The sequence below is a fragment of the Rissa tridactyla genome, chromosome 1 (assembly GCF_028500815.1).
Source record: "Rissa tridactyla isolate bRisTri1 chromosome 1, bRisTri1.patW.cur.20221130, whole genome shotgun sequence".
Lineage (NCBI taxonomy): Eukaryota > Metazoa > Chordata > Aves > Charadriiformes > Laridae > Rissa > Rissa tridactyla.
In genome coordinates, this window is record NC_071466.1 from 1,337,697 (window position 1) to 1,362,726 (window position 25,030).

General features: G+C 46.7%; 1 protein-coding gene across 1 annotated transcript in view; it reads right to left on the reverse strand.

The window, feature by feature from the left end:
- TMEM135 (transmembrane protein 135) overlaps positions 1 to 25,030 on the reverse strand; it is a 198,633-nt gene that overhangs the window by 55,810 nt on the left and 117,793 nt on the right. The window contains exon 6 of the mRNA XM_054223831.1: positions 13,939 to 13,985. Within this exon, the coding sequence (XP_054079806.1) occupies positions 13,939 to 13,985 (47 nt within the window). The remainder of the gene's footprint in view (positions 1 to 13,938; positions 13,986 to 25,030) is intronic.

Below are 25,030 nucleotides of genomic sequence, written 5' to 3' on the forward strand. Positions count from 1 at the left end.
AAAATAAATTTTCGCAGTTGCACAATCTGTTTGTTGTTCAGCTCTTTTTCTTTCCCTATTCTCTTTTGAAAATTGGTGAAAAAGAAAGGAGTATATTAGGAAACTGAAATTCATGTCTCCACTCTCTCAGAAAGCCAGAATATAATAAAAGTATCCCATTCTGCTGAAAAAGGAAATGAAGAAAACATCTATTGAGTTGGTGTTTATTTGGCTTAAAGCTCTGTCTCGTTATACCGTTGCTTATGAACTTCTTCCTTCCTTAATTCTCTGACAGCAATTCTGTACCATGCCCCGCTTTTTAAAGTTAAATGATGTCCTGTCACAGGCATGCAGGAGAGACAGCCCTGTGATTTAGGAACTGGACTGGAGCTCTATGGCTCAGAGGCATCGCCACCACAAATTCTGTCTCTGACCTTCTGCAGGCTACTTAACTCTTCCCCCTTAGTACTCCATCTGTAAAATGGAAAGTGCCTCAAAAGCATGGGAAAGGGTAAGTCAATCAGCTGCCAAACCTTTACTATATAATGTTCACACAAGAAAAATCTCCCAGAAAAATAGTTCTAAATACGGAAGGAAAAAAATAACTTTCTATAACGTTTGGCGATAAACATAGGCAGTTTTGAAATCCTGCAAAAGTAAAACCCAGTCCCTACACCCTGTGAATGGATCTTTTTATCACCAGGATTAAAGCAGCCGGAAATCTCGACTGCGCCGTGGTTCCACTCGCAGACCTTGACACTTTAATGCCGGGATCAAAGAGAGAAATCGAATCTGTGAAGCTCAATTGCTTTCTCATCATCTGACTTGTAACACCAGCCTTGTTCTGCCCGCTGCCTCGGGAGCCGCACGGGGCACAGGGGGCACTGCCAGCGATCCCATCCCCGCAGAAGGCATTCCAGGGCGGCCGGGACACCGAGGTCCCCGGCGGCCACAAGCAGTTTATTCTCAAAGCCTGAGAACCAGAAGCTCTTTCCCCTCTTTTATTTTGCGTTTAAGGATGACAGGAAGATGATCAACAGCCAAAGCCCAGACACATCAATACGCTGGCAGGACAAAAGCCCTTTGTGATTGACAGACGAAACCTAAAGAAGGGGAGGAGACCCCCTTTTTCTTCCTTCGGGGGGGTGGCTCCGGAGAGAGACGCCTGAAATTTCAGCCCTCAAAAGCTTCTCCTGTTACCACCAGATCACCTTGCAGGTAAACACCTTCCCGGTTCATTGAGTCACTGTTACGTATCTGAAAAAGAATCTCCGCTGAAAAGTGATAATGGTGGAAAAATACTCCCTATTGTACGGCCGTAATTCTCGCACCCCTTGTCTGCAGGTAATGCGTTTCCTCTCTCGAGGAGGCTGCGCAACTGGATCCAACTACATGTAAAGCGATCTGTTAAAACGAGGACAAGATTAATGTTGGAAAGAACGGGTTTAAATAAATTCCAGGAGCCTATGTACCATATGTCTAGAAGTGACCACACAAGGAAGACTGAACTTAATCTCTTCATATTACATTCAAAAGTTAGTATTTTCTATGAAAGAGTAAACTTATTCATTTAAAAAATCATAGAATCACAGAATCTTCATGGTTGGAAAGGACCTTTGAGATCATCGAGTCCAACCCAACAACCTACAATCTCTGTCACTAGAGCATGCCCTGAAGTGCCACATCTAGATGTTTCTTAAACACCTCTAGGGATGGTGACTCAACCCCCTCCCTGGGCAGGCTGTCCCAGTGCCTGACCACTCTTTCACTAAAGTAATTCTTCCTAATCTCTAATCTAAACCTCCCCTGCCGCAACTTCAGCCCATTTCCTCTGGTCCTGTCATTATTCACCTGGGAGAAGAGGCCAACCCCCACCTCTCTCCTTTCAGGGAGCTGTAGAGGGCAATGAGGTCTCCCCTCAGCCTCCTCTCCTCCAAGCTAAACATGCCCAGCTCCCTCAGCCTCTCCTCAGATGACCTGCTCTCCAGACCCCTCATGCAATGAATGAAATGCAATGAACCATCTGCAATAACTGGTGTTCCATTTTAACTCCTAAAGAAACTAATTATTTCTATAGACTATTTAGTTACATTTTTAATACCGTATACACAATACTAAAATCCCTATTTAGTTATTTTGTACCGTGCAAATTGGCACGTGTACCATGCAAAGCGGCAATGGAAAAACATACAATACTTTTATTGAAATGTATTCCTTTCTTCCCATATAGTGGTAAAATCATTTGTACTACTTAACCCGTGGGAAACAACAAAACGAGCCACCTGAGTTTAGTGCAAAAGCGGTTTTGTTTCTGTTTAAAAGCAGTGAAGCCCAACAAAAGGGAAGTCACCCACGTTAAGAGTGTCTTCTTGACTTTTCACGTGTTATTATCGAGGAACAGCCATATCGGCGTACCTACCATATCATATAGGAACAGCCATATCGGCATATCTATCATATCATATAGGAACAGCCATATCGGTGTACCTACCATATCATATAGGAACAGCCATATCAGCGTACCTACCATATCATATAGGAACAGCCGTGTCGGTGTACCTATCATATCATATAGGAACAGCCATATCGGCGTACCTACCATATCATATAGGAACAGCCGTGTCGGCATATCTATCATATCATATAGGAACAGCCGTGTCGGCGTACCTACCATATCATATAGGAACAGCCATGTCGGCGTACCTACCATATCATATAGGAACAGCCATATCGGCGTATCTATCATATCATATAGGAACAGCCGTGTCGGCGTACCTACCATATCATATAGGAACAGCCGTGTCGGCGTACCTACCATATCATATAGGAACAGCCATATCGGCGTACCTACCATATCATATAGGAACAGCCGTGTCGGCGTACCTACCATATCATATAGGAACAGCCGTGTCGGCGTACCTACCATATCATATAGGAACAGCCATATCGGCGTACCTACCATAACATATAGGAACAGCCATATCGGCGTACCTACCATATCATATAGGAACAGCCATGTCGGCATATCTATCATATCATATAGGAACAGCCATATCGGCGTACCTACCATATCATATAGGAACAGCCATATCGGCGTACCTACCATAACATATAGGAACAGCCATATCGGCGTATCTACCATATCATAAAGGAACAGAGATATCAGCGTATCTCAATATGAAAAGCTGCAACCACAAAAAAAGCTGGGAGGGACGGGAATTAGACAGAACAGCATTTCCTCCGCTCACCGGCAGCCGAGGAAGTCTACTCCGCAGCCTTTCTGTGCACTGGAGGATCGGGAGCAGCGTGATTTAACCAGGGGAAAACAACAAGCCAGCCCGACTTCAGCCCACGCAGTTAATATTCCCCAGTTGGATCTAATCTAACCACGGCTTATACCTTCAAGAACTAGTTTGAAGACAAGACTATAACACAGCAATAAAATACGTGCCTACTTATTTCAATCCACTGTCACCTTTTCAACTTGAAAGACGAAGCCAAAAATAGTATGAACTGGGACTGGAAAACCTCCTGTAACAAGAAAGGTGGTTCGAGGGATTTGAGGCCGTCTCCATCTTTTTTAAAAGAAAAGCCAAGAGGACAATGATCACCTTTGTTCTGGGGTATCATTTGAGCATATTAAAGGTTTAGGTAATGCTTAGGTATATAAAAACGGAGTTGAAGACACAGAGTGCTGCAAGAGCATATAATGTTTCTCTATTAGATCAAGAGGGAGGAAAAAAAAAGGGGGGGGGAAACGACCTGGTGACTTGTAAATTAGGTACCTGGATGATCCAATACGGCTTTAAATAAGTGCTCTCTCTGAAGAGCCGCAGTAAAACCAAAGACGTGAAGCTGCACGACAGCCTTAATAACGCAACCACCCGTGTTCTCCCACTCCTTCTGCGACAGCTCGTTCACGGCTGGTGGGAACCCTCTCCCGCGTGGCCTTTTACACCTTCACTGCGGACACCGTCCTCTCTCCCCTCCGTGCATTCCTCTGGTCAAGCCGCGTCTCTGGTAACGAGAGCAGGCAAAGGAGCAGCAGCCAGTTTTGGCACTTGGCGTAGCCCATCAGCCATCCTCGGGTGTATGCAGAGGCAAAGGGGCGAGAGGGATTCAAAAAAGAAAAGGTTTGGAATGGAGAGGAGCATCCCTTCCCCCACCGCCTCCTCCCGGCCCCTTCCCTCGCGGCAGCTCCCAGCGCCGCTGCCGGCAGCTGGCACGGGGAGAGCCGCACAAGTCACCCGTCTCCGCGGATAACAACACCGCTGCTGTGGTAGGCTCGGTCTCACCTTTCCTGTCCCCTCGCCCGCTTTTCAGGAGACACTGCGGAGCTGACGGCTGGGACGGGGCCGGCAGAGACGGGCACTGGGCACGGGCACGGCCCCGCACCGGGACGGCACCAGGGAACGGCGGCTCTGATTTTTAAGAGCTGCTTCTCTCCTCCTAAAACTTACTATCAAAAGGAGCGTTTGAGATATCGTAGAGGTATTTATGCTTATCCCTTTGAACACCTAAATCCTACCACGCAGATGCTGAGGTTTGTTTTCGCTCTCTGGGATGCACACAGACGCGGCTCCGACACCTCTTACCGGAGACACACGTGGGCTCCTCGACGCCGCCTGGCCTGGCACCACCGCCAAACCGCGGCTGACAGCAAATAACGGGAGCGAGGAATATAAACCCATGTGGCAGGCATTTCCTCGGAAAAAACTGTCAATCCAACAGACATTGAGCGATTAACTGTTAGGGGTTTGGACTAGATGATCGCTAAAGGTTCCTTCCAAGCCCTACAATTCTGTGATCCGTGAGCTATCATCATCAAGACACCGTAAGTCGTCTCTTGGGACACTCTCAGGAAAGCAGTCCGCTAACTCCTGGTGCCTCAAGGCTAGTAAGTTCCAGTAACATTTCAGCATCACAAACATGCAGATTCAGAAGGTAAACTCGAATAGTAAATGTTACATTCTAATCCCTAAACTTACTAGGTTGTTATCACATACTTTTCAAGAAAAATTTATACGGCACCAGGAAAAAAGCATATTGACTGGACATTATTTGACAGGTGTCTAATTCAAAGGAATACTTTAAACACTATTCTCAAATTGGGAAAAAAAAAAGACAGACATAGGTGAATATTACCAAAATTCAGTAGCAAGTCCATGATAACATGGTTGTGTGTTTTTTGAAAGATAAAAATAAAACAAAAGCAAATTTAAATTGCCTTCTCAATTCATGAGCGGCATCTCTAGGATGCATCTGAAGTAGAAATGGTTTCTCCTCTTACTCTTGACTAGGATCTAGAGAAATTACAAAGTCCACCGCAGTTTTATACTTTATATTCCTGTACAAATTAAATGAATTTTATTTAGAATTCAGAAAGAGGCTTTCAAATATTTGACATAATTTTTCCATGTAGGAAAGCACTAATTCTATGATGTCTTTTTCCTGTCATTCCCATTCCCCTGGCTTTGGTCATAACCCAGAAAAATCAATACTTAAGTATATAATTTTATACATATATATGTCCCCTTCCTTTTTTGCTCTTATTAGCAGAATTTTTCATATTAAAGCCAAAAAATGTTCATGAAATAGAAGGCTAATACAAGCCATGTATGCAGAACAAGTTAGAAAAACCATGGAAAAATCACGGACGCGTGACCTCAGCATTTCATGAATTCTTACCACTTATCACCTCTCAGAACTATTTTAATATGGTTTCGAGGTAAATTTAAGGAAAGACATTAGCTTAGATTTATCCCACCTAGATTTATGCAAGTGAGCTTGGGGCCCAGTCACCTCTATCACCAGCTAGAGAGAGACAACTCTGCAACATCCGTGAAGCCCACACGAGATTGGAAGTGCCCTCTTGATTTGCCATCTTTTTCCTCATATTTCCTAACCTAAACATATGAGACGGGTGCCTAAAACTGAAGATGAATTTTGAAAACCTGTTTACAACAGGAACCACAGACACACCGAAGATCACATTGCTGTAAGGTTCTCTTTAACGCTGCACTGGAAATCAGAATTTATTTCTTTTAATTGTATGGATACCAGTATTGTCCCATTCCTCCCACACTACGGAAATGAACACAGGAGAAACAGTGATTTGGACTTGCAAATATAAGAATACAGAAACAGAAAAACTGTGATTTGCCCATGGACGTCCTACAGCAGCCACCACAGATTAAAGGAGGTGCAAGGACATCGTCAGGAGATGCTCCTGAACCTACTGACCATGCCCACCATGTCCTGCTGGACACCACAACTTTGCGCCCTATTATATATTTTCTTTGTAATGCTTTTAAGTCTAGAAATTATTCTTACCTGTACGAAAAATATGTCAAATTTTTGCACTTCAAATATACGCTTAAGGCTTATCTTTAACTCTGCTACCTCCTTTTTAAGACAGAGGCAGACGCACCACGTGAGCTTGGGGAGATCAGGCTCCCTCCACGGTGAATGCAGAGAGCGCCAGGACCAGAGCTCGGCAAAACTCGGCAGCAACTTCCAACCAAAACCCAAACAACACTACATGACGCTGCAAGGTTTAAGGGACAAAAAAAAAGAAAAAGCCAAGCCTGGTAAAAGAGTATGAGAGAGAGAAAAAAACCCAAAATGCTCCATGAAAATAAAGAAGTAAAAATACTTTTTCACCTTCTATTCTATTGGTGTATAAACAGAAGACAGACCATCTGACCTTTCTACCCACACATTTATACCTGGGCTGAGCACATGTGACCCTCAAGGCCGTGCTCTGCCAGAGAAGGGCCAGCGGTGACCTCCGAGGTTATCTGCTCATCCGCAGCCCCCTCCTGAAATGCCGCGTTTTACTTTTGCTCACACTAAATAAAATCAACTGATATTTACAGCGTTTCTCAGGAGACTGCGTGTTTTCACCTACCCACCAGGTCAACCAAAGTACCTAAGAAATCAAGTTTCACGACAGTTACCAAAACCATGCTAACTTCGAGAGGTTTATATAAGGACAGCAAAAAACGTATATAAACATGGAAAAAAATTCTCACCGGCTTTTTTCTTCTGATTATTACCTTGTAATTCAATAGCAGAGGACTTTTAATGTGCTCCCATAACTCTACAGCAAATGTAAAAGACTTAAAAATAATCTTTATAAGACAGAGGGAGAGTATTTGATATTAAATCCATATAACAGTAACTCTGACTACTAAGTTTGCTCATTCTACAGTAAAAAAGCAAGTAGAATTAAAAGGCAAAAATATCTTTCAAGTAGTTGCTTCTGTACAAAAGGGAGCTTCGGTGACTAAACGAGAGACTGATTCGGCACCGGTACCACACATATTTAAAAGAAAATAAAGGCACTTTGAAATATCATGTCAAAAGTACTGAATAAATTACAGGATACGTGTCTCACGGGGAAAGAAAAGTAAATAGCTGTAATTTGGGAAGCTAGAATTTCATTAATGAGATAAAGGGCTCTGCAAACAAAAGGACCTTTCTTAAAGGTTTTCAGTGGCTTTACACAAGTTTCAATATTCCATCTTAATGGCAGTATATGACAGTAGATGTTCTTTCATTATATTTTTCATGATCCATTTTGAATCACTAGATAATACATAATGATAGTAAGAGACCAGGAGCCTTGTGTCGTGAGCTACCCAAACCCCGAGTTACGAAAACCACCACGTTCTGCTCTGAGAAATCACAGCAACTGTCTGAAATCATTGTTTCAGAGAACAACATTTTAACATCTATCTCTACAGAAGGCAGACTTCATCCTCAACTTATGATCAGTCAATCGTCAGAAACATCCAGCTTCCCATAATAGCTGGTTTCAGCTCGTACGTGGGGCTTTCCTCTCTAGGGTTCAGAACAGATGAATTAACATATGCCTATTATAAACCGGGAGTATATAGTCTAAGGATTAACTACTATAGCAACCAGTGCCGTCGTCTGCCAACACGTATTCACACAAATTGCTGGATTTCCTAAATTTATGTGGCTCGGATTTATATGTAGGTGTTCATTTATTGTGCGGAGATTGCAAGTTTTCTATTATGTGGATTTCTTCAAATACGCACCACCACTGCATCACCCTTCCAAAAAACTCCACTGTAAAATTCAACATAAAACTGCTACTAAAATAACATTAATTGAATTGTATTTTACAAATATTTATTTTATGCATATGAGATTTCTGCTGCTTGTTCATTTTACTCTATTCAATTATTCTGAATCAGTATTCTGGACAGAAAGTACCATGAATTATTTGAACTGAAATAAGATGACATGAAGTCATGGTATAATCAAAAACTTTCCTCCCATAACCTTAATTCCATGCAAACTGCAATTTTATTTTTTTTTTAAATAGAAGCATTAAAGAGAAGTGCGCTTTTGTATCAAGACACTTCAAAAAACGGTGCATTTTTAACCAAATCACACATGACACCATATGACATGACAAGCAACATTTTTTTGAGGAAGTGATGAGTATTAAGTTCCCAGTGGAGCTCAGTGTCACCGGAAAAGGAATTCCTACAGATATGGGAACGTTCCTCTCTCCAGACACACTTCTGTATGTAAGTTTTTGAGGAAAAAAAAAGGTGGAAAGGGCAAGAATCCTGTTTCGACTGTGGTTACCTACACGGGTGCATTAAACACACCTTATGGAGACGGCACTACCCAAGTTACCGTACACCACAGTTATCCACAAGTGAGTGACGCATCATTTCATCACTTCCACTGGAGCTGAGCAGAGCACTCTGAGACAAAACAGAGGCATAAGTTAGCAGAAAAGAACCAGAAAAAGAGGATGGAAAAAAAAAAAAAGAAAAAAAAAGAAAAAAAAAGAGACACTAAAATATGCTTCCTCTGTCTGTAAATATAACATTGCTGCTTGTAAACCTATCATCTGCATTGCAGCTGCTATTTTCCTAGTATTTTCTTCTATTTTTTCTCCTGTCTGCTGACTTGATCTTATTTTTTCCCCCTCTTCATCACTCTCTCCTTCCCTGTTCCTACTGTCTTCCCTTCTCTATTGCTCTTCTGAATTTACCTTTCATTCTGACTCCCTTCTCCTCACGTTACCTATTCTGAAGTAACTATTCCTGGTTTTTCTTCTACCACGTTCTGTAACGTCCCTTCTTAGCTCTTGAGATTTGGCGCCTTCTTCTTCTTGTTGTCCCGTAGCAGATGCAATAACGTTTGAACAGTCCAACAGAATTTGGGGGAAACCCCAGGGATAAATATCAAGGCTGCTTGACAAAGCTTTCAACTAGCGCAGAACATCTGCCATGGGGATGGGCTGTGAGGAGCAGGGGTAGCAAGTCAACACGATGTCAGGACAAAGCCTTCCAACAGAGAGTAAAGGGCATTCATTTTACAATTGGAGAAACCTTTTATTTACCAAATGATAGGAAGATTACCTGAATACTTCCATTTTTTTTTAATAAGGAACTCCTCAGATCCATTACAGAGGCTTCTGAACCTTCCTCCTGCTTTGGAGGCAGAGATCAGATGCGTTGATGGGGTTGGCAATCAGAGAGAAACATCAGCGAATTACAACTGCCTGGCCAAAGGACCAGCACAGAATTTGTTTTGAAAACAATTCAAGAGAGACATTACGATGAGAAAATTCGTTATTCTAGAAAAGGAAATAACTCAAAGAAATCGAGAAGAACTTGCCTATACTTCCACAGACCAGGAGTCATACACCTGTTGCAGCCCTATTTCCTAACGGTGTGGGTAGGAGAACACCCACACCAAGGGAGAGGTACCATCGTGTTACAGTCTTGTGCCATATTGATTTTGTTCTCTTTTAGTGGGTAACTGTAAACCAGAGCGCTTGCCTTCCAGAAGCAACACCGAGCAAGCTCAACTTAACATGGCAACCTGAAAGACATCCTGAAAGTTGTGGGACATACAGAATATACCTTCATTCTGCCACGAAGACGACAGTTTTGAACTTTCCGACCCAAATTGCTCTTCATCTCCTAGGCTCAGCAAAGCTCACACTGGTACGCACTCACTTTAAAACGACAAAAGTCCACGTGAATGCCGAAGAGCATCTCTGTTTCACAGGCCCACCCCAATCGCTACCCCAATGGCAGCGACTGCGCATGGCGGTACGAGCTCTGCAAGGAAAACGCTCCAGCTCAAAACTACACAGAGCAAAACCAGCAGCTAAATCCAGTTAACCCTGGAGCCACCAGGAATGCTGGTGCCAACCAGAGCGACCGACTGGGGACATCAATCACTTTTAAGTTCAGAAAACTTAACAATAGCCTCAGGTAAGGCAATTTATAGGAACCGAGAAAATAAAGACTACTTCGCTTTTATTCCTTGTGTCATTTGACTCTCAAGCATCTCTCGTATTTTGGTAGCTATGCTGACATTAAGTCTCATTTCAGAAGGGTTTTAAGCTTCAGATTACACCGTTTAGAAATTAGGATTTTATCTCTAATGACGAAAGGGTTTACATATGATCTTGGTGACCAGAAGTGCTACTGCTCTCAGCACCTGTTAGAACATTGTGGCGGGATGGAGAGGACAAAAAGCCACCTCTGAGAGCGTCAATAAATGCTTGTATGCAGTGAACAGCATTTCACAGTCGATGGGAAAATATTCTACAAGCCAAGCAGATCTGACTTTGAATAAGGTATTTTTCTGAGACTTTTCCGAAGGTACTGTAATTCTAGTACGATTTTGTCAGTTTGATCCGCTTATGATTAGGAAAAGGAAGAAGTGATTTTGAGTCATCAAAGAGAGGAAATGCAGTTTAGCAACTCTCCCAATTCTTTTCTATTTTAGATAACAATGGAGACGGGAAGATTGCCTCCCTCTGGGCTCTGGATAGATCCACAGAGGATTCCTCCGGGGGTTGTCCAAAATCTTACGGAAAGGAATCAATGATGAATTAACATATAGGGTAAGACAACGACCAACTCACAATCCCAGTCCAGACAAACTCAACAAAAACTTTGAGGACTGATGGAGCGATCTCATCTGTCTTCTCCCTGGGTAGCTGTTCCTCTCCTACTAAATTTCCACGACTAGATATCCTGGAAGAACACTTTAATTCAGTGTGGTAGAAGAGTCACGTTTCTCCCTCTATGAATTTTCAGAGATGCCCCCGGACCGCTGACGTGTTCCCTGCCCTCCTGTCCCCACTCCGTACATTTTACAAGACATGGTGATTTCTACAGCACCCAGCTGTAATTTGGCATTTTTTCCAGGTACACCTTGCAAGTTGCATTCAACAACGCACGGCAAGGTTCTCCTCCTCCAAAGACTTCACTGGCCACTGTCTTTGATAGCTTATTCCATGTGATATTTCACAGTGTGACAGTCACTGATGCGCATCAAAAAGTGGAAGAGACTGAGGAAGTCCAGTATTCCTTTCCCTAAGCGGTAACACCTATATTATACACAATCTGTTCCTACGGATCTGGAAAGATAGATAATCCGTAGCCTCGCCAGGGAGTCTTTTCTCTGCTTCTTTCTTAAGATTTCCTGCCTCACTGTCTAAGTGAGCTCATCCATGCTGCAATTTATTACCGTAAGAAGAAATGTCTTCCTGTGTTATCTCTTATCCTTTCTATCACAGCCGGTGAGAACAGACTATTTATTCTCTTCCTCTCTTCAGCAGTCTTGTAAGCACATGGAGACAGTTATTCCATCCCTTATTTATTTTTTTTAAAAAGTAAACAACCGCAATCCATCCTTTTTAAATAAACCACATTTTCCAAACTCCAGATCACTGGAGGAAAAACTCTGAGGTTTCTCTGCCTCTTCTGTACTCTTCTTAGCGTGTAATAATCAAACAGGACACAAAAATGCACTGAGGACTTCTTAAACATTAAGTACAACAAAAAGACGATTTTATGTACCTCTGAAGCTCTACGCATCCCATCACGGCGTTTCCCGTGTTACAGGAGTGTGACGTTGTCGGCTTACACCCAGCTGTCAGTGTGCGACGGTTACTGGTGGGTGTTTTTCAGTGAACTGCTCCCGAACCCTTTGATTCCCCACCGCTCCTTACCTGCAACCGTGTCCCCGCAGCCCCGGCACGACCAACCCGCTTTACAGCTTCGCGACTGAATTCCAACCCTGTTCTGCAAAGCAACTGCACTTCCCAGCCAGCAGTTTTACCTGCACATGTAACAACCACTTTCACTGTTATCTTCGTCGTTATTTAAATATAAAAATACTAAACAAAGGAGGGCCTGAGCGGGTGCTTGTCAACGCAGTCAATACATCCTCTGGCTGACAGTGGTACCCTGCCGATAACTCCGTCCACGTATTATCCTGGGCGTTCTGTGCTTACCCAAAGGTATTTTCACACAGACCGTCTGTACCTCGGTACTTTAGGAAAGTACCACATGAACCACTGGGAAGCAGTTCTGACCACAAAACCAATTACACTCAGAAAGAAAGAAGAAAACAAGTTGCTCTGTGCTAACTATTTTTTGATAAATCTTCTTTGATTTACTGTATTTGTTCATGTTTACAAACAAAAAAAATTATTTTGATTTTTTTTTTCCTTCTGAGAATTAAACTACTGGACCTATAACCTCCTGGTCCTCTCTTTTAATTCTGGTGTTACAACACCAGAGACAAAGGAATTAAATGTTGCTGCTGATTGCTCAACCGGACGACCATCAAGCCTGGCACGGAGAGACTAATTTTAGAAGAGAAAGTGGTTTGGAGCCCATTCAACTGTCAGTGCTGCTGTGTCAGGTCAGGGAGGAATTCACCAAACACCTCCGGGCTCCGGTCAGTCCTCATTTAACTTCCAGGTTGTCTCTAAAACACCGCTCCATTACCAAAGACATAAACAGGAGACAATTAGCTTCCTCCAAAATCACACATTTCTTGCTTTGACCAGCATTTTAGTGTTTTGGGTTGGTTTAACCAGCGTTCATACAGACAGGTGTCTAACTTCAACCTTCCAAGTCAAATTCTCCGAGGTTGCTATGCCATGACTCTGGGAAGCAGAAGGAAATAAAACAAGAAGACTGCCAATACAAGGGTCTTAATGGGTGGTAGATGAAAGGAGGAATGCTTCTTCGAATCCTTTAAATTAACGGCTTTCCCTTATCCACGGACTGTTCTTGGCCAATATCCGTAAGTAATTCGTAAGTAATGGAATTACGAAAAAACAAGCTGCAGCTTCCAGAGTTTTGCAATTACCAGGGGATCACACGGCTTGAAGAGCCATAGATGGCTACGTGCCACAGAAAATTCTAAGTCAAAGGGCTGGAGTCAAAGGTTACTTCAGCAAGCAACTTTCCAGCTTGAGATATAATACAGAAAATTTGAGAGGTCTGGTGTTTAAGAGGGAAGCAATGACAAGGTAAATGACTTATTACATACATCTTGCAAACCAAGAGAGAGAAAAGTTATTCAAATGAGTGTCTCAGCCGATCCCACTACTTTATGTTTTAAAAATGGATGACGACCGATAACTTGTGAAAAATTAACAAAAATTAAAAATGGATTACTACCGATAACTTATGAATAATTAAAAGGAAGTTGCACCTGCATGTGTTGAATATTCGCTATTATTTAAGACTGTAAAATCTCATTTTCCTGTCTCCTCTGTTTTCAGCAGAAGACAAACCATTATCCTCCCTGACGTAAGCTATTTAAGAACTTACATGAAAAGCATCATTTCAGCCATTTTCATACTATGTAATATTAGATCTCCAGGGTCTTAATTATGAGATGAGAGGAGGCTCCTTAAGTAGTCAGTATAATCTCCAGATTTAAAGCATTTAACTCAGCATTTCCCTTTTTAGCCTAATTATGTTCACAGCACTGGGTTTTTAATGCCATAGAAGCACTCCGCTCAATTCAGAGAGCTTGAGTTGAGAACATACAAGTTTCCAGATGAATAACAAAAATCATGTAAGCTCTTAGAAATCCCGTTTAAAATAATCTTTACAAACATAAATAGATATACTAGCAACATACCTGAAAAAGAACATGAACAGAGCAGCTGTGATGCAGAACAAAAGGACCTACAAGAAGGAGAAAGAGTGTTACTACATTAAACATCCCACTACAACTGCATGTTCTGGATCGTCAAGATTTTACAACTGTTACTTTAAAAGTCACACTTTATTTATATGACTGATGAGCCAGAATGAAAACTTGTCTGAATCCACCAAAAAGGATTCTCCTGTTTCTAGTGGGCTTCGAGTTGTCCCTGTGGAAGCCAAAAGAACATATGAAATCCAAGCCAGGGCAGTGGGGCAACAAACAGAGCAAATGATGCCATAAGTAGTCTGGAATAAAATAATACATATTAAAAAAACCCCAAAAAACGCAATAGAATGAAATAACGCAGTCTTGCTCTAGAGGATAAAGGAGCCAATTTAGCAGCTCCCCCGCACCGAGAGGGGAACGTCCTACTTCTCTGCTGGGGCTCAGTGCTCTTACCTCCTCCTTACCACCTGCACGGTCACTCCAAAATGCTGACGAAAACTAACTCGAGGAGGAAAAAAAAGTAAATCACAACTTTGGAGAGTTTTCTGCCCATTTGGTGCTATAAGGAAATAACTGGAAGGGTGTAAAATCGTCAGGGCAGGCAGAAGTGAAAAGGGAGGAGGGGGAATGAGTGCCAGGAGCAGAAAAGGGCAGAGAGGATGAAGCCACCCTCCTTGAGAGAACAACAAGCCGTGGCACCTTGACTGCAGAACCGCTCGTACGCACAGCTGGTTCAGAAATAGCCACACCGTGCTTCACGTTCACAGCCTGCCTTCACCCATGTCGACTTTGCCAGATAAAGCTCGAGAGTGAGCAACTACTCTTGTTCTAGATACACCCGTCCATATTCATACCATCACTCGGGAGGCAAAAACCTTACAGAAACACTGAAAAAGGTATAGAAAACACTTGCACTTATTTTCCAGGGTTCAAGAAGTTTTGATCACGATCGGATACACATAGCTTAACTGGTAAGAAATGGGAATGGTGGCAGCAGCGCATATTTGAGTGCTAAACGCGCAGAACAGTAGGCTGCTGTGCTGATCGAGATCAGAAGGTGTGATAAGAATTTGAATAGGAAAAGTTTACAATGACTCTCAGAGAAAAAAATCTTACAATGAGACCATTTCCCTTTCCTAAGTCCTCTGGCATGTGACTTAAAATTATGTCACACAGACATTAAAATGTTTACTGTATGAACTACCCGTTTTATTTAATTTTCCTTCACCAGTACTATCGCATTTTATTATTCTGCATCAAAAATGTGAACATCTGAAATAATTTTATATTAAATCATTACGGTAAAGTGAATACAATGATATATTTCAGAGCAAACTAGCAGCAAAAGCAGATTACATTTAAACCCAAGTTCTACTTAAAAACATCTACCAAAGTTCAAGCCATATTTAACCATTCAAACAACAGCCACCATTTCCTTGGATGCCATTTCTGGGAGACAGAAGGGACAAGAAGCCTTGACGCCCCGAGCAATGACATTGAGAAATAAGTGAGAAATGGCAAAGAACCAGTTTTCTGGGGGAGAGAAAAACAAAACGGCATGCCTTTGCATATTAGAAACGCCCACTTCACTGTGCATATTGGAAACACTTCGCTAAGCAGTCTCTCTTTCTTGCCCTTTTTTCTTTTATTCCTTTTTTACGTTTTTTTAAATAAGTTTGATAACAACCTAACAAGTACTTATGCACGTCATTACGATCCCCTCTGAGCTCTCCTCCAGGCTAAAGCACCCCAGCTCTCAGCTTCTCCATGTACGAGAGATGCTCCAAGTCCTACATCATCCTAATGACCCTTCACTCCAGTATGTCCATGTCTGTCTCATACTGGGAAACCCAGCACTGGACACAACCCCACGACGCGTGTCACCGGGGCTGAGAGGGAAAGAACCACCTCACTTGATCTGCTGGCAATGCCTCTCTAATGCAGCCCAAGAGGCTGGTGGCCTCCATTGCTGGAAGGGCCCCTTGCTGGCTCACGTTCAGCTTGGTGTCCACCAGGACCCCCAAGTTCTTTTCTGCAAAGCTGCTTTCCAGATGCCCCCAGCATGTACTGGTGCCTGGGGTTATTCCTCCCCAGGGGCAGGACTTGGCGCTTCCCTTTGTTGAACCTCATGAGGTTCCCGTCGGCCCATTTCTCCAGCCTGTTGAGGTTCCTCTGGATGGCAGCACAACCAACTCCTCCCACTTTGGTATCACCTGCAAGCCTACTGAGGGTGCAGCCTCCCGTCCACTCATCCAGGTCACTAATGAAGATGCTGCTGACCCCTGATGCTATGTATGGACCCCTGGCGTAAAACCACCATTGACTGGCTTCCCGATGGACTTTGTGCTGCTGCTGACAACCCTTCGAGCCCGTCAGTTCAGCCCAGACGGTTTTCAGTCCACCTCATCATCCACCTATCATCAATTTGTCTATAATCTGTATTCCGTTTGGCAAAATCTGGGCAATTTAAAGAACTTGCTTAATCTACCTCTAGAATTACCAGATGTCTCCCAGAACTTACAAATATTCTTTGAAAACAATAATAATAACAAAAAAAGATGTGGAAGACCTTGGCCAAGTGGAAAAGAGGAAGCTGGTACCAATTATTGTAAATGAGAAGTTCAGGGAATATTAGCCTGTCAACCAGGCCACTTCTAACACCCACAACTATACTAGAATAAATTATTTGAAAGAGTCAGTTTATAAACATCTAGATAACAAGACCGCAAGAAACAATCAACACAATAAACAAGTTAATTAAAACTATTGTAATTTTCTTCTTTGACAGATGTTTTAAGAAAAAGAGCAGGTGTAATTTACCTGAACTTTAATGCACCTTTGTGGCAGTCGCATACATTAATTAAGTAAGTGGGCACAGAGCTGCTCAGGAACACTACAGGGGACAAAGCCAATAATTACCAGTTCATTATCAAACTAAAAGGCATTTTAACTGAGGCCGCCAAAGAGGTTTTGTAATGATTTGAATGATGGAGCAGAGATTATGTCACAAATTGACAAAACCCTTTAGAGGTCATGTCTTCACACAAAGCCACTGAATTGCCCTAAGCCAACAAGATGAAATTCAATAAAAACAAGTAGGAAGTAGCTGGCAGGAGAAATCACATACATAAAAACCATGACAAGAAACAACTGCAGAGGGAGTACAAGAGTACGACAAGTTCCACAGGTCACAAGTAAACAGGCACCAGCAATGCAATGCCGCGGAAAGCACTGCAAAATACTACAGGCTCTTTCAGAAGCGGAGGAGGCAAAACATGGCAGTGTATTGCACTCATGACCCGGTGCGAGCGACAACCCACTACTGTTAAAGAAAAGCATAGACAAAACAAGACAGTCCAGAAGAGCACGGTGAAAATACCAGGCGTGTGGCGTACGGCTGGTGGGAAACACCTTAAACTAGGGAAGAGGTAGCTAGTGACAAACGTGACAACTATTTTCATTTAATTATCATATACTGACAAATCTGCCTCTCGAGTACAGGGGGAGGAAGACAGGGCTAAATCTACAGCGAAGACAACTTAGGTTAGGAATTAGGAAGAGGTCTCTCTACGGGGTAGTGATAAACTGGAAATAGCTGCCTGTGAGACTGCGGAAGCTCCTTTATCGGAGGTGTTTAGAATCAGTAGAGGCAAACACCTCCTAGCAAAGCTCCGGGCGTGTTTGACACGCTCTCGTACACGACTGAAGGACAGTGCAGCTAAACCTGGGTGTTTTACACAGAGTGCACGGGCCAGCGTGGAAAGCCCACTGACTGTCGTCTTACCACGGCATCAAGAAACAGAAGGCAAATGGTCACCATGCTCCAAAATTAAGCTACTTTCAAAATAAGCCTTTTTTTTTCAACTTTCCCCTAGCCTACAGAATGTTTTGTAGCATCCTCAGTACAATATTTTAGCAATAATAGCAATAATAATAGCAATACCTATTTTAGATTTAAAAATAACTATACTAAAAAAGAAAAAAGACCAAGACCTACAGAAATGTAATTCTAAATGTGAAGTGAATTTAAGCCTTAAAGTCTAGTGAGTTGGACATCTCATTTGAGATGTTTCTTGCGGAGTCCACCAGTTTTTGATTTACGATACAAGGTCAACAAATTGTGCTTGGCAACACACAGACCTTGAAACTTTCCAGCTGCAGGAACAGATGCAACAAGCGGACAACCTCCGTGTTTCTAACAAGAATGACACGTCCTAAATATTTCAACGTTTTTAAAGAGATGCACCCAGGTCAAAAGGAAAAAGCCCTGCGCTCCAGGGCAGGTTAGCATATTCCATGTGTAAGGTACGCGCTGTAATTTAATTGATTACATTATACTTTGTTGTACTATACTAAACCTTAATAAATAAAGCCGGAAGACGATGACAAAACTGAGGCAGTATTTTTTTCCTATTTTTTTTCCAGATCTCTGTTGGCTGACAAAGATAATATCTTTTATTTTTTATTTTTCAAGAAAGCTGGGCCCTCGTACAAACAGCGTCACGAAGCGACATTCAGCAGTTCCCAGTTCTGAGCACAAAACACAAAGCTCTGACTGAAAGCAGTTACCAGCAGCCCCGGTAACCAGCCCCAGCAGTCCCGGTAACCAACACCAGCAGCTCTGGTAACCAACGCCAGCAGCCCCGGTAACCCCAGCAGCCCCGGTAACCAGCCCCAGCAGTCCTGGTAACCAACGCCAGCAGTCCCGGTAACCAGCCCCAGCAGCCCCGGTAACCAGCCCCAGCAGTCCCGGTAACCCCAGCAGCCCCGGTAACCAGCCCCAGCAGCCCCGGTAACCAACGCCAGCAGCCCCGGTAACCAGCCCCAGCAGCCCCGGTAACCCCAGCAGCCCCGGTAACCAGCCCCAGCAGCCCCGGTAACCAACGCCAGCAGCCCCGGTAACCAGCCCCAGCAGCCCCGGTAACCAACGCCAGCAGCCCCGGTAACCAGCCCCAGCAGCCCCGGTAACCAGCCCCAGCAGTCCTGGTAACCAACGCCAGCAGTCCCGGTAACCAGCCCCAGCAGCCCCGGTAACCAGCCCCAGCAGTCCTGGTAACCAACGCCAGCAGTTCCGGTAACCAACGCCAGCAGTCCCGGTAACCAACGCCAGCAGCCCCGGTAACCAGCCCCAGCAGCCCCGGTAACCAACGCCAGCAGCCCCAGTAACCAACGCCAGCAGTCCCGGTAACCAGCCCCGGCAGCCCCGGTAACCAGCCCCAGCAGTCCCGGTAACCAACGCCAGCAGTCCCGGTAACCAGCCCCGGCAGTCCCGGTAACCAGCCCCGGCAGCCCCGGTAACCAGCCCCAGCAGCCCCGGTAACCAACGCCAGCAGCTCCAGTAACCAACGCCAGCAGCCCCGGTAACCCCAGCAGCCCCGGTAACCAACGCCAGCAGCCCCGGTAACCAGCCCCAGCAGTCCCGGTAACCAACGCCAGCAGTCCCGGTAACCAGCCCCAGCAGCCCCGGTAACCAGCCCCAGCAGTCCTGGTAACCAACGCCAGCAGTTCCGGTAACCAACGCCAGCAGTCCCGGTAACCAACGCCAGCAGCCCCAGTAACCAGCCCCGGCAGCCCCAGTAACCAACGCCAGCAGCCCCGGTAACCAGCCCCAGCAACCCCAGTAACCAACGCCGGCAGTCCCGGTAACCAGCCCCGGCAGTCCCGGTAACCAGCCCCGGCAGCCCCGGTAACCAACGCCAGCAGCCCCGGTAACCAGCCCCAGCAGCCCCGGTAACCAACGCCAGCAGCCCCGGTAACCAGCCCCGGCAGCCCCGGTAACCAACGCCAGCAGTCCCGGTAACCAGCCCCAGCAGTCCCGGTAACCAACGCCAGCAGCCCCGGTAACCAGCCCCAGCAGCCCCAGTAACCAGCCCCAGCAGTCCCGGTAACCAGCCCCAGCAGCCCCAGTAACCAACGCCAGCAGCCCCTGTAACCAGCCCCAGCAGCCCTGGTAACCAGCCCCAGCAGCCCTGGTAACCAACCCCAGCAGTCCCGGTAACCAGCCCCAGCAGTCCCGGTAACCAACCCCAGCAGTCCCGGTAACCAACGCCAGCAGTCCCGGTAACCAGCCCCAGCAGCCCCGGTAACCAACGCCAGCAGCCCCGGTAACCAGCCCCAGCAGCCCCGGTAACCAGCCCCAGCAGTCCCGGTAACCAGCCCCGGCAGCCCCGGTAACCAGCCCCAGCAGCCCCGGTAACCAGCCCCAGCAGCCCCGGTAACCCCAGCAGCCCCGGTAACCAACGCCAGCAGCCCCAGTAACCAGCCCCAGCAGTCCCGGTAACCAACGCCAGCAGTCCCGGTAACCAGCCCCAGCAGCCCCGGTAACCAGCCCCAGCAGTCCTGGTAACCAACGCCAGCAGTTCCGGTAACCAACGCCAGCAGTCCCGGTAACCAACGCCAGCAGCCCCAGTAACCAGCCCCAGCAGCCCCAGTAACCAACGCCAGCAGTCCCGGTAACCAGCCCCGGCAGCCCCGGTAACCAGCCCCGGCAGCCCCGGTAACCAACGCCAGCAGCCCCGGTAACCAGCCCCAGCAACCCCAGTAACCAACGCCGGCAGTTCCGGTAACCAACGCCAGCAGTCCCGGTAACCAACGCCAGCAGCCCCAGTAACCAGCCCCGGCAGCCCCAGTAACCAACGCCAGCAGCCCCGGTAACCAGCCCCAGCAACCCCAGTAACCAACGCCGGCACTCCCGGTAACCAGCCCCGGCAGTCCCGGTAACCAGCCCCGGCAGCCCCGGTAACCAACGCCAGCAGCCCCGGTAACCAGCCCCAGCAGCCCCGGTAACCAACACCAGCAGCCCCGGTAACCAGCCCCGGCAGCCCCGGTAACCAACGCCAGCAGTCCCGGTAACCAGCCCCAGCAGTCCCGGTAACCAACGCCAGCAGCCCCGGTAACCAACGCCAGCAGCCCCGGTAACCAGCCCCAGCAGCCCCAGTAACCAGCCCCAGCAGTCCCGGTAACCAGCCCCAGCAGTCCCGGTAACCAACCCCAGCAGTCCCGGTAAGCAGCCCCAGCAGCCCCGGTAACCAGCCCCAGCAGCCCCGGTAACCAACGCCAGCAGTCCCGGTAACCAGCCCCAGCAGCCCCGGTAACCAGCCCCAGCAGTCCCGGTAACCAGCCCCAGCAGCCCCGGTAACCAACGCCAGCAGCCCCGGTAACCAACCCCAGCAGCCCCGGTAACCAGCCCCAGCAGTCCCGGTAACCAACGCCAGCAGCTCCAGTAACCAACGCCAGCAGCCCCGGTAACCAGCCCCAGCAGCCCCGGTAACCAGCCCCAGCAGTCCTGGTAACCAACGCCAGCAGTTCCGGTAACCAACGCCAGCAGCCCCGGTAACCAACGCCAGCAGCCCCAGTAACCAACGCCAGCAGTCCCGGTAACCAGCCCCGGCAGCCCCGGTAACCAGCCCCAGCAGTCCCGGTAACCAACGCCAGCAGTCCCGGTAACCAGCCCCGGCAGTCCCGGTAACCAGCCCCAGCAGCCCCGGTAACCAGCCCCAGCAGCTCCAGTAACCAACGCCAGCAGCCCCGGTAACCCCAGCAGCCCCGGTAACCAACGCCAGCAGCCCCGGTAACCAGCCCCAGCAGTCCCGGTAACCAACGCCAGCAGTCCCGGTAACCAGCCCCAGCAGCCCCGGTTACCAGCCCCAGCAGTCCTGGTAACCAACGCCAGCAGTCCCGGTAACCAACGCCAGCAGCCCCAGTAACCAGCCCCAGCAGCCCCAGTAACCAACGCCAGCAGTCCCGGTAACCAGCCCCGGCAGCCCCGGTAACCAGCCCCGGCAGCCCCGGTAACCAACGCCAGCAGCCCCGGTAACCAACGCCGGCAGTCCCGGTAACCAGCCCCGGCAGTCCCGGTAACCAGCCCCGGCAGCCCCGGTAACCAACGCCAGCAGCCCCGGTAACCAGCCCCAGCAGCCCCGGTAACCAACGCCAGCAGCCCCGGTAACCAGCCCCGGCAGCCCCGGTAACCAACGCCAGCAGTCCCGGTAACCAGCCCCAGCAGTCCCGGTAACCAACGCCAGCAGCCCCGGTAACCAACGCCAGCAGCCCCGGTAACCAGCCCCAGCAGCCCCAGTAACCAGCCCCAGCAGTCCCGGTAACCAGCCCCAGCAGCCCCAGTAACCAACGCCAGCAGCCCCTGTAACCAGCCCCAGCAGCCCTGGTAACCAGCCCCAGCAGCCCTGGTAACCAACCCCAGCAGTCCCGGTAACCAGCCCCAGCAGTCCCGGTAACCAACCCCAGCAGTCCCGGTAAGCAGCCCCAGCAGCCCCAGTAACCAGCCCCAGCAGCCCCGGTAACCAACGCCAGCAGTCCCGGTAACCAGCCCCAGCAGCCCCGGTAACCAGCCCCAGCAGTCCCGGTAACCAGCCCCAGCAGCCCCGGTAACCAACGCCAGCAGCCCCGGTAACCAACCCCAGCAGCCCCGGTAACCAGCCCCAGCAGTCCCGGTAACCAACGCCAGCAGCCCCGGTAACCAGCCCCAGCAGCCCCGGTAACCAGCCCCAGCAGTCCCGGTAACCAGCCCCAGCAGCCCCAGCTCACAGACGACTCGCCCTCGGAGCCAGATATAAGTCTTGGACCAGAGAAAGGAGAAATAACACTGATAAAACCATTAAAACTACTCTCCAGTCTCAGGTATTCTGAATTTTCGTGCATGCTAGCTAATGCCAAGGTTATGTGTATTTTCCTTAAGCATTTTCATTATAGTCCGATTTCCTGGGGTAAAAAAGTCTCTGATGGGGCTGCTGGTTCTTCCATGCTGTCAGAATGAACCGCAGGGCTGAAGCCTGGGATAAAGTAACACAGACCTTGCAATTAAAAAGAAAAAAAGCCCTGAAGATACACGTAATCTCTGTAAATGAGGACAGGAGGAGGGCGAAGGGACAGATCGGTGACAGCAGAAGCATTTGGAGTGTCGGAGCTACAGTTCAACACCAAGGGGTGTCCAACCCGGCTCACAGAAGACCTCAGGCGGTTTCAACCCCTGGCACATCAACACTCAACTTCAAGCATATTCCCAACGCCTGAAAACCATCACCTTCTTGGTCAACCCTTCGCAATGTCCGTGAGAACTGTATCTACACCGGATGGTGGAAAACATAAAGCTACTGCTCGCGGTTCCTGAAGGCTGTGTGCTGCAGAAGCAAGAACTGCCAGCTAAGGTCTGCCTGAGGGAACTTTCATCGGTAATAATCACGGAAAATTAAAAACCCAACTAAAGGAAGTCCCTCCAACAGTTACTGCTTCAGCCAACTTCTTCTCAAAGTTATAAAAAAGAGAAAGTGGACTTACCATTATACCTTTTTAAATCGATCGCTAATGGATATTTCTACAGGTATGGCCACAGCAAGACGGATTTAACACCAATACGTGCTTGCTTTCTCAATGACTACTTTTTAACACAGATTCAGTTTTACAAGCATTTTGCGATCTATATACATATAACCAGCAGCTTTGTGTAGTGATCACAGATTTTTACCCTTAAAACACACAATCCAGAAAAAAAAGAACTATTCCACAGGTTTTTTTAAGCCTCGAAACAGGCCCTTTATGCACAGAAGGGCTCGCCGCTGTCTCTGCTGATACAAGCCCCCTTCCACCTTCGCAGGCCCAGCTGAACAGGAGTACGGTACTTGTACTAGCTTCTGTTAGATCGGCTAACGGTACCGGGGAGGAAGGGAGATGTCCCGTCGGCTTTCTGAGTACGTAATCCATTCTTCAGATTTACAAACAGAGGGAAGGATTTTTTTGTGTCCAAAAGCCATTCTGTTTTTTTTTTTTCCATGCATATTAATTGGTCTAATAAAAAAACCCGCTTAGCTGTAACCATCAATCCACAGAGCTACACAAACAGCACTGTAATTATATATTGCGCAATTGCCGAAATTCGTCAACTGTTGCTTGCGGTTCCTGAATTTTATTTCAAGACATGTTATTGCTCCAATAAAAACGCTTTCTACAGCTCTTATCCCTAAGATCATCTCTTAAGCAAGCTCCTTTCTAAGAATAATAAAAATAATAGAAACAGGCATGCAGACTAATGTAATGGCCTTATACTGCAAGATCAAGGAAATCGGTGTGCGTGGAATGTCTCTTTATACCTGCACATTCCATCAACGCAAACTGTCGTGTCCTAATCACGAACTGTCTGTACAAAACTGATGTGCTGCTCTTTTACAATAATAAATAGATTTTCTAGAATTTTATAGTGGTTAACGATTATTTTTCTAGTTTATATTAGGTAACTTCTGAAGCAATGCAACGTCGCTGCTGCTCTAAAATCGACAGGCTTCATGAAAACGTAGGAAACAATTAGTCAGATCCTCATCGGGCACTTGGCCAATTTAGCTCCACCTACACCACTTCAGCTGTTAGAGCCTCCGAGTTTGGGGTTTTTTCTGCCAGCAAGCCTCAAGCAATCTCCAGACTGATAAGATCAAAAGAAACACTAGTATGTGTTATTAAACACGAGATTATAGAGACTCATGTTAAAGCACTGTTGTTTGATCGCGATTAGACGACTGCAATTGGCAAGTGTAGAAGGTGACTGAGCCGAGACGGGGAGCACCTGCCAGTCTCGGAAGAGCATGAAAAAATAAAAGAGAAAATTAAAGCATTGATTTTCTAGTTCACAAATTCCATATGTACACATACAAGTTAAGCACTTCAGCACCCTTCATTTGTTATCTCGAAAAACACTTGTCAAGTCTCTTCCCCTGTTTTTCGTATTATCTTAACCACGGCAAACAAATCAAAACCACACTGTAACGGAGCCACGAAACAGCCCTTCGTGAAGCTCCTGACGAGAGTCCGCTGCATAACACTCGTGAGACTGAGGTACAAAAGAAGCAACTGATCAACGAAACAGCAGTACCTTTGCACCTCTCTCAAAAAGTGAAGGAGAGCTGTTTTACAGTAGATCCCATTGGAAGAGCTGGTCCGGGCTCATTTCCCAAACTAACCAAAACCCTTTGAAACACAACTGGCAGGCGGCTCCCACACCGAGCAGTGGGGTTGTAGGGGTTTTTTGTGTGCGTATGGTTGGACTCGACGATCTCAGAGGTCCTTTCCACCC